The 14,401-nt window shown below is 33.0% G+C and overlaps 1 protein-coding gene across 1 annotated transcript; it reads left to right on the top strand.

Annotated features, from left to right (window-relative positions):
• Window positions 1-11,541: 11,541 nt before the first annotated feature.
• LOC105620564 lies at window positions 11,542-13,258 on the top strand. Its single transcript, XM_012202058.1, has 2 exons — window positions 11,542-11,769; window positions 13,121-13,258. Exons 1-2 carry the CDS (start codon window positions 11,542-11,544, stop codon window positions 13,256-13,258), a joined length of 366 nt encoding a protein of 121 aa, XP_012057448.1.
• The last annotated feature ends 1,143 nt before the right edge of the window (window positions 13,259-14,401 follow it).

Raw genomic sequence — 14,401 nt, 5'->3', positions numbered from 1 at the left:
TACTCTATACTATATACTACTTACTACTACTACTACTCTACTCTCTCTCTCTCTCTCTCTCTCTCTCTACTACTCTACTCTCTCTTTCTTCTCTCTCTCTCTCTCTCTCTCTCTCTCTCTCTCTCTCTCTCTCTCTCTCTCTCTCTCTCTCTCTCTCTCTCTCTCTCTCTCTCTCTATTAATCTGTCCCCTTTATCTTTCTTTCCTTTTTCATCCTTTTCTCCTTTTCCTAAAAATCTTCTTTTTCTTTTTCCCACCTCGACAACTCTTTTCCTTTTTCTTTTCTCTCTTTCTTTTCCTTCCAACATTTTCTCCCTAGCTCCCCTCCTTTACCTTCTCTCAGTCTTTTCTCGAATTTCCACACTCTTATTCCTGCTCTTTAATTTATCTCTACCTATTTTCTCTCTTATCATATATCTCGGTGTGTCTCTTTCCACCCTCATTATCTATCTTAAATATCTCTCCTGTATCGTCTCTATTTCTTCTCTTTGTTTCCATCCTTAATCATTCCATCGCTTATTACGGTCCATATCGACACGTTAAAAAGCCACATTCTTTTTCCAATCCTTTCCAAATCTCCTTTTTCTCCAGACGTAACCTAGCAATGTTGCTCCCTTCCTTTCTCTCCTTTATGTCTCCTTATGTCTTCTGTCTTTCATTTTTTTTCACCGTTTATTATTCCAAATATTTAAACTCTTTCATTTCCTCTAATCTCTTGCCCTTCCACCACTTTCTCCTTCCGCTTCCCTCCCTAAACCTCAGAATTCTTGTTTTCTCCTTATTTAATTCTAATTTTTTTCTCGTTTAAATATCTTTCTAACCTGCTTAACATACTCCTTATATCTTTCTCCTTCTCTACTAACATCACAATATTATCCGCATACGCCAATGTATACATCTTTTCTTCTCCTCATTTCACTCCTCCCCACTTTCCCTTCCTCATCTCTTCCTCAATGTCCGCTATTGCTATATACTATTAAATAAGTATGGACTTAGTAGGCAGCCCTGCTTTATTCTCATCGCGATTCAAAATTTCTTTCTCTATTTCTATCTTAATGTTTACTTATTGTTTCTTTCTATGCTTCTTCTATATTCTTAATTAATCTCTCATTTATTCCTTTTTTCCTCATTTCCTTATATATTTTTCTATCAATTAAATCAAAAGCTGCCTTTAAATCTTGAATACCGCTATTAGCTCCCCTTTTTTTTTTTCCTAGTTGCCTATTAATTAAATAATTTAATACATATATATATATTGTTCCTTTGTTCTTCCTAAATCCTATCTGATTTTCTCATTAGAAATAATCTCCTTTTTTTCCATCTCTTTTTTCAACCTCTCCGCTAATATTAATATATAAGCAACTCCTTTCTTTCTATTCTTTCACTTTTTCCCTTTCCTCTTTCTTAATAATTGTATAATTATTCCTTCCCTTCACTCTTTTGGCCATCCTTCTCCTCTCTATACTCTATTACACATCTCCCTTGCCCAATCTTCGATACCCTTACTCCAATATTTCCATACCTCTATCGGAATTTCATCCTCTCCCATCGCTTTTTTTTTCATTCTCTTTCTTTTTCTCAAGGTCTTTCTAAATTTTTCTCCTATTTTCTCTTCTTGTCCTTCTTTTATTTTACCACATCCCTTTCTAACTCTTTGTTCCATTCCTCCTCCCAATACCTCCATAAAATATCTCTTCTACTTCTATCTCAATTTTCTCGTTTATTCTCCTGCTCTTTTTCCTTTCTCTGTTCGATTGTCTATACCTTCTATCTTCACTCGCTCTACTTCTCCCATCTATCTTTTTCTTCCTCTTTTTTCTTTATGCATATACTCTTATACTCATTTTTAACTTCTTCTATATTCCTTTCCTTCCTACTTATTTTTTCTCCAATCTCTCAGTGCCTTTCTCACTTTCTCTTTTATCTACATTTCTCGTCTCACCAATCTCCTTTTCCTTTCTCCTCCTGATCTACTCTTCCTTTTCCTAACGCTAATTCTTTTATTCTTTTCCCCATCTTCATTTCTCTATTTCCTTTTCTTCCTACTTTTCCCAGATTCTTCCTTTTTTTCCTCTTTCTTTCATTCTTCCTCTACTCTTTCTTCCATCCTTTATGTTCCTATTACCTCATTTCTTCTTTTCCTCTTTTAATTCTATCTTACGGCTGATGATCCGATTCTATCTTTTCTCCTACTACAAAATTTCCTATCCTTTCACCTCACTAATACATAATCTAATACATAATCGTTTGTCCCCCTATATAAGTCCATTCTCCCTCTCTATCTTCTCTGATATTGCCATTTAAAATCACCCAGCTCATTTCTTCCAAGTTCTCTACTTTCCTTCCCTTCTTATTTATGTACTTATCTTTTGATTTCTTCTTCCCTTCTCTTCCATCCTTTTCTTCCCTTTTGATTTCTCCTCTTCTCTCTTTCCAATCCTTGCATAAAATCCCCTCCTATTATTGTTCTAATTCCTTCCTTCTTCTCTTCCATCTTCCCTTAAGAGAAAGTTCTAATCTAGAGCTCCAAAATTTATATATTTTTTTACCAATTTTTTTCATAAAGAAAGAAAAGAGATATCGAAAGAATGCTTTGTGCATTATCTTTTTTTTCATTTTTATAAATATAGAAAATTGCGGCTGTAACCTAGGAACATCAGAGCATGCAGCGCATACATGGCCAAAATCTCTTGGCGGAAATCTCAACTGTCGACAGTTTACCTGAGACAAAAAAAATCAATAAAATTATTAAAATATATTAAATTTGTGGAGCCATGAACCTCATTTCATTTGAAAAATTTGAAAAATTACGGAATGGTGACCATTTGAAATTAAATGTTTTCATGAGCTTTTTTTCATTTTCAATCTGTTTAAAGAAATAATTATTTTTAAAAATTTATGACATTTCTAGGTTCATGATCTTGTAAAAATTGTCTATTTTACATAGGAAAAAACTTCATGTCAATCGAATGATTGATTGAAGTTGTACATTTCCCGTCAATTTGAAAAATGTGAATTCGAAAAAAAGTTTAAAGTTTTACTTTATGATAACAATATTTACTTTTTGTTAACAATATTTTGCAACTTAATTTAATTAACATAGGATTCCTGACCTATAAAGTCAATTTCTTCTTCTGTTTGAAGAACAAATTTTGCTGCATGAGTCTTCTTCTTTCGATTGTTACTTGTTTTGTGCATAATACCATTGAGCTCACTTGATTTTCGACCGATACAAAATCCAATTCAACAAATCATATTGCTTTAAAATATTATAAAATTTCTTTTACAGGCATATTCTACACTTAGAGATGCAAAAAAATGAAAAAAAAATCAATTTTTTAATTCTCTCAAGTACAACCTCCCCTTCATTTCTCCATTTTTCTATTCCATCATTTCTATTCCTCCTCCATCAAATACACACCTATTATCCTCCTTTTTTTCCCTAATTCTATTACACTCCCCCATTATTCCTCCTTCCATTTCATCCTTTCCCATTGTAGCCTTTTCTTTATTTCCACTATTATCCTTCCTTTTGCCCTCCTTCTCTTGTTATTTCTCTTCGCAAATTGTGCCTTCCAATTTTAATCCCTCGGCAGCTTTTCTCTCAAAGCCTTTTTCAATTCTTCTCCTCTATCCATGTCACTACTAAAAACATTACATCTTACTTTTCAGTATCTTTCGAGAACTCTGTATTTTTATTTTCTACTATATTCCAGATACCCCACTATATTCCAGAAGGTTAACCTTCTTCATCTCTTTCCATCTCCTCTCGCTTCTCTTCCCCTCTTTTTATCTCCTTCTCTTGTTTATGTTAATTCTCCTCTTTCCCTTTTTTCTCCTCTCTCCCTTTTTTCTCCTCTCTCTCCCTTTAATTCTCCCCTCTGCACTTGATCTCCTATTTCCCTTTTCTTATTCTTTCTATTTTTTAATATTTCTTCCTCTTCATCCTAATATCATCATTTTTCCTCTATTTTTATTTTCTTGTATCCATATTCTTTTTTCCTTCTTTTTCTGTTTTTGTGTTCCCCTTCCCCTTCTTAATTACCATTTCATTTTTCTCTCTTCTCATGTCATATCCTTGTCTATTCATAGCTTCCTTCTTCTCAGTTTTCTTCTTTTATAATTCCTTCACTTCCCTCCTTTAATCTTCATTTCCTAGTTTCACCATTGCCATTTTTCTCTCTTTGATTTCATTGCTACTTATCCTCCTTACCTCCTCTATCTTGATATTCGCCCCTATCTCATTCAATATTCCTTGCACTATCCTCCCTCATTTCCCTTTCACTTCCTCCCAATCCTTCGATTATTTCTCTCGATGTTTCTCTTCTTATCTTCTTTCTCTCTTGCCTCCCATTTTCTTTCTATTATATCCTTATCTTTTTTCTTCTCTTGTCCATTTCTTCTTCCCATTTGACTCCTTTCTCTCCCCCCCCCCTCCTTCTCCTTTTTCTCCCCCTTCTCCTTTCTCTCCTCCCTTTTCCCTAACTTTCTCATCTTTTCCTCTAATTCATCTTCCTCCTCTTTGACACTTCTTTCTCTTTTTCCTTCATTTTCCAATGTTTCTATTCTCTTTTTCAATTTCTCTTTCTCTTTCTCTCTTTTTCTTTATTCCTAATCGCCTCTTCAAATTTCTCTAATTCCTCTTTTATTTCTATTCTTTTCCCATTCATTGTTTCTTTAAATCCCTGTATCATTTTCTCCCTCATTTCCTCTATTAAACTTTTCAACTCCTCTCTTTCTCCTTTCTTCTTCAAAGAAGATGACCTTATTATGTTTTACCACTATTTCTAAAAACTTCTAAGAATCTTTGATTCTCCCCTCTCTCATTTTCCATTTTCATTTTTTTCCCTTTTCTTCTTCCAAATTCTTTTCATCTTTCTGTATCTCCTGTTTTTTCTCTATCCATCCGCTCTTTTGTTATTGCTCTTTCCTCCCTCTACATCCATCCTCTCTTTTCCTTTTTCTATCTCCATTTCCTTCATATAGTTGTATTCTTCTATTTGTTCTGTGCTATATTTTTTTTATCAAGCTCTATTTTACCTCTCTTTAATTTATTCTGTCTAACTTTATATTCTATTTTATATGACTCTGTTCTATTTTATATAATGTATATTCTTAAATTTTACATATAATCTAATTATCCAATACCACATGTTAACTACAGCGCTCTATCTTAGTAACTTTCTACTAACAACGTTCCGTCAGTCTTCTTCATTTCTCTGTGCTCTGATGGTTCCTCCTAATTTTCACAGGTGCCTCTATCTATTTTTCTCCTTGATTTACTTCTCCCTCTTTATCGCTTCCTCTTTCCCCATCGAGGAGCCCACTGCAGGCCTGTCTAACTTCAATTTCACTCTGTTCTCAATTCTCTCTCTAATTTCCTCACCTATCTCCCTCCTTTTCTCTGCCCTTCTATCTTCACTCCTTTATACCTTGCGTCTCTACTTTTTCTCCTACTCACACTCAAGTCTTTCTATCACTCTTAATATTAGCTCTCGCAAAATCGCCACCTCACATTTCACTACTGGTAACTGAAGAGTTATCTTAATTAATTAAACGCGGAGAGTTCTCAGAAATAGATGTAATTGTGACAATTAATTTTTCTGAAAATTTTTTTGCCTTTACTTTACTCCTCGTAAAAAGATTTCGATTTTGTATTTATTGTTTGACGGGGGATCTACAAATAGATTTTGTTCGATGAATTACAAATGGGTTGCCTACAGTATAATTTGCTTATATCACTTTGCCGACAGTTCATTTGCGTATAAAAATTATTACTTACAACTCGATTGCCTGTATGCATTTATGCGCAGAAATAAACATTTTAGAAATGGAGTTACATTTGTCTGCATATATTGTATATTACCTACAAGTATTATTGCCTAGTTCGATATTAGATAATACAGAGGCACGTCTCTAGTGTGTAGTACATATGTGTCCCGCTGCGTAGTTGAAGGCGAGTGCCACCGCAACGTGGTGGAGCGAGCATGATTCGGTCCCACGCGAGGGAGGCTCGAAGAAGACGAGCAATACTTCTTATACTCTTTGTATAGAATAAAATATACTACTTTATGCCGAGTTCTTGTTATTGCTTCCAAGAAACGGTCACTATAATTTGGGGACTCAGCCAGGATTGTACCAGACAAATGAGTCATAAGATTCTGAAGAATTGTGAATTGTTTGTGATGACACCGGCAGTTCGACACCAGCGTTGTATGACGCAGAACGACGATATTTGGTTGAAGACGTTGATCTAGGTAGTGAAAAATGAAGGAAGACGAAGAACGAAGGATAAAAGACGAAGGACGAAAGACGAAGAAGAAATGAGGAAAGACGAAAAAGACAAGAAGAAAGATCCAAAACATTCGAGAAGAGTCGGACGCTATATTGAAGATGCGAAAGACGCGGAATGCGCAAAAAGCTACGACGCATACGACAGAGATACGATGTGTAGAGAATTAAGGTTACGATAAGAAAATAGTTAGTCGAATATAATGGAGTGTTTAGGAGAAAACGATAGAATCAAGAAAAACATTGCAACGGCTCCCATGAAAATAATTCAGGCATTTCATAGTGTTTGATGAAACGGACGATCGAAAGAACCGTAGCCGATTGAGAAATTTCAGCGGATTCACGGATCAAGACAAAGGAGACGACTATTGAGATTATGAGATAAGGTTGTATTTATCCAGGAAACTTTCTTGGAACGTGATCTGATAGCAATCTGTAACATTTTTTGGATTATGGAGGATTGAAAGAAGATATAGCTAAGCGAATCTGCAAGGACTTGACGGATTTTAGTATATATTGTCAAAAAAATGATTCTGACGATAACGAATACATGAATGATAAAAATGATTATGCACTCGCGATCGGCGATGATGGAAACACTGGCAGGATGAATAAAGCAGAAGATGCTAGATTTCGTGCAAGGCGTAACGAGACAAGAGAGAAATAACGAGGCATGAACGTTTCGACGAACGAGATGTGGAAGGCGCCATTAGAAATTTTGATGGCAATGACGCCTATTCGATCGATGGATAACAGACTTTGAGGATACCGCAGTGCTTTTCGGATGGAATGAAGTATAGCAGCTGATATTCGCTAAACGATCTTTGGAGACTTGCGAAACTCTACATTCAAAGCAAAGGTGTAGTGAAGAATTGAAAAATTGAAGGTTATGTTAAAAGTTTTCCACTAAAATAGACAGTGCTCTATTGCATCAAATGTTGTCTGAGAAAATGATGAAGAAAGGTGAAAAACTGCAAGAATACTATTTAATATTTAATAATGAAAGAATTAGCAGCAATAGGAACGATCGAGGACGAGGCGTTGATACGATATACCATCTATGGCATTCAGGACGACGAACGAAATAAAGCAATTCTCTATGAGATCAAAAAAATGTGTGACTTCAAAGAGCGCCTGCAGGCATAAGGAAATAAGGGAAGCGAATCAGAGCTGCCATGAATATCCAAAGAAAGACATCAGCGGCAAAGAAGACATCTTCAGCACAAGAGCTATCAAAGAAACCAGAAGATCAAATCAAGTGCTACAATTGCGGTAGTATTGGGCATGCATCTAAAGAAAACTGTAAGTCAAAAGAGTTAAGGTCAAAATGTTTTAAGTGCAATCAATTCGGGCACAGGTCTTCGAATGCGTCGCGAATGCGAGAAATAAGCAAACAAACAATGAAAAAGACGTCGCGGCGATAAAAAAAAAATAAGTATATAATAAATAGTATTTATTTATAAATAATATTTTTCTGTTTCATTGAATGATGATATGTGTAAAGAGGTAATAATCAGTGATTTAAGGATTAGGATTTGTCTTGATACAAATAATCGCGTGACATTTATCTGTGAAAGAATTTATCGCTAATTAAAGGAACCTACTCTAAATAGCGCTCAGCTTTCTTTAGTCGGGTTTGGTCAAGACAAAGTTAAACCGTTAGGATATTTCTAAACTGCAATTAAAGATGAGAAATTCTCAGTTAAGATTATGTAGTTCTGAATTCTGCTATGACGTTAGACATGATTATTGGGCGCGACGTGTTGCTTCAGCCATTGTTATTACTACTAAGGGCGAGGTAGTAATTACAAAACAAAGATAATCCGATAATTAACTCCTTCTACCGTAGTATTGGAACTACTCCATTCGAATTGCTTTTTAGTGCTTCGCACTAAAACTGCGAAGTAAAATTGATTTTTGTCTTAAAGAGTTGGAAGAAGAGTTACGCGACCAATTCCAGAATTGCATCAGGCTGCGAAAAATCAGATCTTACAAGTATAAAGAGAGAATCATTTAACGTGTCTGCATAGAAGGGAACCGACCAAGTACCATGACCTTGTGGCAATCAAGCATACCTCAACAGGATCCAGATTTAAAGCTGAAATCTAGATTCCTCAATCTTTACAAAATAACTAGTGTTAAGTCAAACAATACTTGAAACTAGTGTTAAGTCAAACAATACGAGGAACGTGTCGGAATGCATAAGAGATCTATGATTACTTCAATGTGCGCCGAATATCTCAAATCATGACAAATAATCGCTGCCCGAGTCAGTCAGCAGTCAGAATGGCCGAATGTATTGTAGAATGTCTCTGGTGTGTAGTATCATATACATCCCGCTGCGTAGTTGAAGGCAAGTGCCACGCCGCGGCGTGGTGGAGCGAGCGTGATTTGACCCCGCGCGAACGCGGTTGAGGGAGATCGATAAGGGTCGATGAAGGAGACGAGCAATCATTTTTTGTACTCTCTGTATAGGAGAAAATATACTACTTTATGCTGCCAAGTTGTTGTGGTGTCATTATCTCAAGAAACGGTCATTATGTCAATATGTCAGACATTGGGGCCCTCAATATGATCGAATATTGGAATACCAATGTATAGCCAATATTGGCCAGACATTACAGGGATAGAAAAAAACCTGAGCTTTTTTAAAAAATCTCAATCTACTAGTTTTTATGGAGTTTTTATTGAGTTTTATAGAAGTTTTTTGGAGTTTTTTTAATAAAATTAATTCTTTAATATTTTTTTCAAAAAAACAATATTTACATTGTGTTTATCATTAATTAATTACATATTCAGATAAAATTAACTATAAAGAATTTTGTAAAAATATTATAACAATAATTTTGTAGAAGTTTTCTACAAAGGCCTCAATCATGTAGTCGAAAAATATAGAACATTATTAAATTTTTATGTGATTAACGATTGAAATATAATATACTTTGCGCATCAAGATCCGTGGTTGACTCTTATATACTTTTTATTTATTTAATTTATTATATTATAATAGCAATATAATAGTAATATAAATAAGTAATTATATTATAATGATAAATTTTTCAAATTTAAAAAAAAAATACTTCTGTAGTGATCAAACGTAACCTTATCATGTGTATCTACGAGTTGGAAAGGACTGGAGCTTATGCTACATATGTAAACATAAGCAATAACATAGAAGCAGTAAACAAATTAACTAATCACAGTAGAGATCGTAAAGCCAATAATATCCAATGTTACAATTTCCTTATTGCTTACATCTTACTGTCTTATATTTTAAAGAATGCGATCAAGTTGCCGCTACGACTGCTTCGAAGCATTTGATTAGACACTCGGAAGAAAGAATTTTACTAATTGAAAAATGTTTCATTGATCAATCAAAAAATGCTTCGAAGTATTCGTAGCGACAACTCGATCGCACTTTAAATCGGTTCTACATTAGTTGCAAGCTGATCGCAAATTTGTTGCCAAGCTGAAGCTTGCTTTTTGAAATCAACGCTTCTAATATATGGTAGAACCGGCTTTATATGTGCTATGAGCTTTATGGGAGCTCGCGATAATCGCGATTGAAATGTTTTAAGGTGCCCCATTTGCTTTATTCAAATCTACCCCTACCATTGAAAAATGATATAAATGAAAAAATATCTTATTATATTTATCAGAATATCGATAAATCAAATATTTTATTTTTATTACACAGATATGGATGTGGGAAAAAACACATAACACAACAAAATGTTAATTATTTAATGGTTTAATTTTAAAATGCTTTATATGTGTGAGACGAAACGTTTAGTACGAAGGCACAAAAACACAAAATGCTTGTAGATTAGATTAACAATTGCAACCGCGGCAGCTACCACTTAACGGTTATTTGTCTATATTGCCATTTCAAAAATTACAATTTGTAATCGCAGAAAAAAACAGTTTATTTTTTATTTGTAAAGTTCAAAACTGCCCCTGTACAAAATTACCCCCTCCCTCTCTTCTCTACGTATTTTTTTCAACGTCAGGCGTTCATGCGAAAAAGCTCTCATAATTTATAATTCTTATTTCACATATGCTGCCAATATTTCTTGTTCATAATCTTCTCTGCCCATAATTAAATTCTGACATCATATGCATTCGCATTACTGTTATATTTGTTAGTCATACAAATATCATTTTTTATAATTTGACATTACTCATTCTCGCCATGGACTGAATTTACAATACGTGTGTTGTAATATAGATATCAACATATTTCATGATTGCCTACTGACACCGTAGAATATAAGTATTATGTGACATTTGCGTTTGTATGTGAGATGAGATGCTTCAATTCGAGCTATTAAACTGTATGTTTTTTAAATTGCTGAGGAGAATTATTAAGTTAAGTTTGAAACGTACGTATGAGATACATACGTGCTGTATGTAATATCTCATAAGAAGTGGAATAATAGAATAAATTAACCAGTTGTAATTTTGTATGCTCGTTTAAATTAGTTGATCTTGTATTTGTTTTTTTATTGCAATCTTACTATTAGAATAATTAATTTTTTTTGTTAATACAATTTATTATTATCAAAAAATTATCAAATGTTATTTTAAAATAATATTGACATCTATTATGTGTATATTGGATTGGTCAGAAAGTTCGTGCCGTTTTGTAACACCAAATTGTATTTACAATATCATTATCTTTGTAAAAGAAAATGAAATTTAAATTTGAAAAAACGATTTTGAAGCTTGAAATCTCTACTTTCGAAAAGTTACTATGTTGTTTGAGTTTCTGTGAATTTGATAATTTTCACATACAGAAAACTACGAGCTGAAAAAGATGGAAAATTTTTTTTTACTTTGGGTCTATCATTTGCCCAAAAAAAATTTGTGAAAATTTTCGATTTTCCATCCAAATAAAAGCTTAAAATTTTCCCTACAAAATCGTTTTTTAAAAATGTTTCTAAGATTTTTTGTTACTAAGTTATCACGAATTAAATAAAAAGAGCATTTTGAGTTTGATTACTCACTTCGTTAAAAATCATACTGCACTTTAAAAAATCAATTTTTAAAACTAAACCTGCTCTATTGAATAGTATAATAACAATAAATATATTCTATGTATAATTTTGTGCTTAAAAAACGGTACGAACTTTCTGACCAATCCAAAAATATAAGCTATAATTATTATACTTATCTATTTATATTATTCATAGATATTAATAGTGAACATGAAAATGAAAATATCGTGTCCAGTAAAACATTACCATGGACAATGCCAATGGCTTTGTCAATGTCATTGAAGAAAAATAACAAGAAACCTATAAGACGACACGAAGAACACTATGATGAAAAAGGCAAAGACACAAAGATTTCAAAGATCTTTCAGCTGGCAGTAACTGCATTATCTTTTTTGGCATTCGGTGGTTATCTCCTTACACTCATAATTACAGCAATTCGTCGCAATAATGGAAATGGAAACGGAAATGTCGTCATATTTTCAGTAATAATTAAATTAAATTTATATATTAGGTGTACAACTTTGCTTCCGCCGTTTTTTTTCCGAAATTCGAGGCTTTATTGTAAAAAACTGGTTGGTGATTTTTTGGTGGTTGGTGATTCAAAGTATTGTCCATTGCTGGCTACTATTTTCTCCCATCTTTCGGGTAGCGTACGAATCCCGCGTCGAAAAAACTAGTCATCTTTTGAGGCTATCCATGAATCGATCCAATTTTTTACTTCTTCATAAGACCGGAAGTGCTGGCCAGCCAGGCCGTGTACCATTGATCGAAACAAGTGATAGTCAGAGGGAGCAACGTCTGGAGAATACGGCGGGTGGGGTAGGACTTCCCATTTCAACGTTTCCAAGTATGTCTTGACCACTTTCGCAACATGGGATCGAGCATTGTCATGCTGCAAAATCACTTTATCGTGTCTCCCGTTGTATTGCGGCCGTTTGTCTTTCAATACTCGGCTCAAACGCATCAATTGCGTTCGATAACGATCGCCTGTAATTGTTTCAGTCGATTTTAACAGTTCATAATACACTACGCCGAGCTGGTCCCACCAAATACAGAGCATGACCTTGGACATCAAAATCACCGTTCTTGAAGCGTTGAAACCACTCACGACACGTTCTTTCACTAATAGCGGCCTCACATAAGTATTTGAGAGCATTCGATGAGCCTCAGTCGCAGATTTCTTCATATTGAAGCAAAAAATTAAAACCTCCCGCAAATGACGAGAATTTGGCTCGTAAATTGACATTTTCAATCGAGAATAACTTTATGATGCAGACACAAATCGACTAATGTTTCTATGGGGTTATGTTGACAGATGCCCAAGTTTATTGTATGACGTCTATTTATTTCGACCACCACTTACCGCTAAAGCCATCTATAGGAAAACGGCGGAAGCAAAGTTGTACATCTAATAATAATTATAATAAAATTCTTACTATTAGAAACTAAGCAATTAAAAAATCTATTCAGCAATTATTTAAATGATAGTCATTTTTATAGCTGCAAAGTTTATTTATTATAGATTTAACTTAAATTAATTTTACTTCTTCATTCAAATATAACTTTTCTATTTATATAATTACATATAACTATAAATAGAAAAACAATTATTATAAAATTATTATACTATTGTAACATCTTTTTATAATTTAATTCTAAATAAGCTATTATATTTTAAGAAGTTGTATGTTTTTTTTAAAGATTATTGGTATACGTATAAAGAACTGCAGCTATAGTTGTTTGGAAAATCTTTTGATATTTATGATAAAAATACGAATTAATTTTTTATAAACATGTTTAATTATGCGAACAATTATTAATTATTTTTTCCAGAATCTACAAAGTCTACAAAAACTAAACCGCCCCAAACGAAATATTTTAATATTCGATCCGATGGAAAATAACTTCGAAACAGACAAACTCTATGAAGGAATGATTATGCTTTCGAGAAGTTATGCTTTATACAATTGACTACAAATTGTGAACTCTGTGTTTTACAGATTTACTATTTATGCATGGCTATATTATTAATATATTAAATGATAAAATATATATATAATGTAATTAGATATAACATAATAATACATGCATATGGTTGTAATGAATTAAGCAAATATTTCATTAAAAAGTGTAGCAAAATTTTAAATATAAATATTATTTATTAACTTAGTTGCTTTTATTGTAGCACTAAAGCTATATAGATATAATTGTAAAATCTGAATGAATGATAAAAACAATAAAATGAATTAATAGATCCTTGAAAAACTTTTTCTTATCTTTCTTATTTTTCTTTTCTTATTATACATTTTTATAATGTACTTAAAAATTGTGCCGATCGATTAATAATTCTATTTAAGAAATACATAGCACATGCAAATTTGCAAACTCTTGAAAATCCTAAAACCTAATAAAATCGAATAGAAGACCGTGCTATGTACATATTTCGAAGAATATTCTTAGCGTGTGGGTAGAGAGGCAGCTTCAAACATGGCTCTTCAAATAAACATCTAAGTGGCTGTGTACTCCGCAGACCTACACATAAAGATAACCATATGGCTCTTGCAAAGATATCATCGACTACACACATGTCTCTATACCATTGTTCCATCAATACATAACTATGAATTCTCGTACATAAAAAGCTCTTCGAAATTTCTGATTACATGACGTTCATGTAATCAAAAATTTCATGTCTGAAAGTAGCGATTATAAGGTATAACATTTCGTTATTTTAATTTGCTCATTTTAAGTACTTCCATTATATTAAACTATAATTATGATGATGATTAATAGAATTGCATCAAATTGAAACTATAAGTTTTTAATGCTTATTACGATCATTCTTTATAGCATTATTATTAGTAAAAATGCTCAAATACTTAAAAATAAAATATCTATTGTAAGTTAATTTTTGTTCTAAAAATTTTAAAGATTTTATATTACAAAATGTCGATTAAAACATATTCAAAATAATTCATATTTGAAAACAGCAAAATGCAAATATGCGATCAATTGAAGAAATCAAAAACTGTATGACACACACACACACACACACACACACACACACACACACACACAGAGAGTAATTTATTATACAATAATAAATACAATTAA

This window comes from Atta cephalotes (genome assembly GCF_000143395.1).
Source record: "Atta cephalotes unplaced genomic scaffold scaffold00027, whole genome shotgun sequence".
Classification (NCBI taxonomy): domain Eukaryota; kingdom Metazoa; phylum Arthropoda; class Insecta; order Hymenoptera; family Formicidae; genus Atta; species Atta cephalotes.
Note: the sequence above shows the minus strand (reverse complement) of the source record. Positions and strands in the feature narration are given on the sequence as shown.

Bases quoted from the DNA above. Each gene is read 5' to 3' on its own strand.
- LOC105620564 (XM_012202058.1), top strand. From the start codon at position 11,542: ATGCCAATGGCTTTGTCAATGTCATTGAAGAAAAATAACAAGAAACCT. The intron at 11,770-13,120 runs GTAATAATTAAA...TATTTTTTCCAG, and splicing joins GAAATGTCGTCATATTTTCA to AATCTACAAAGTCTACAAAA.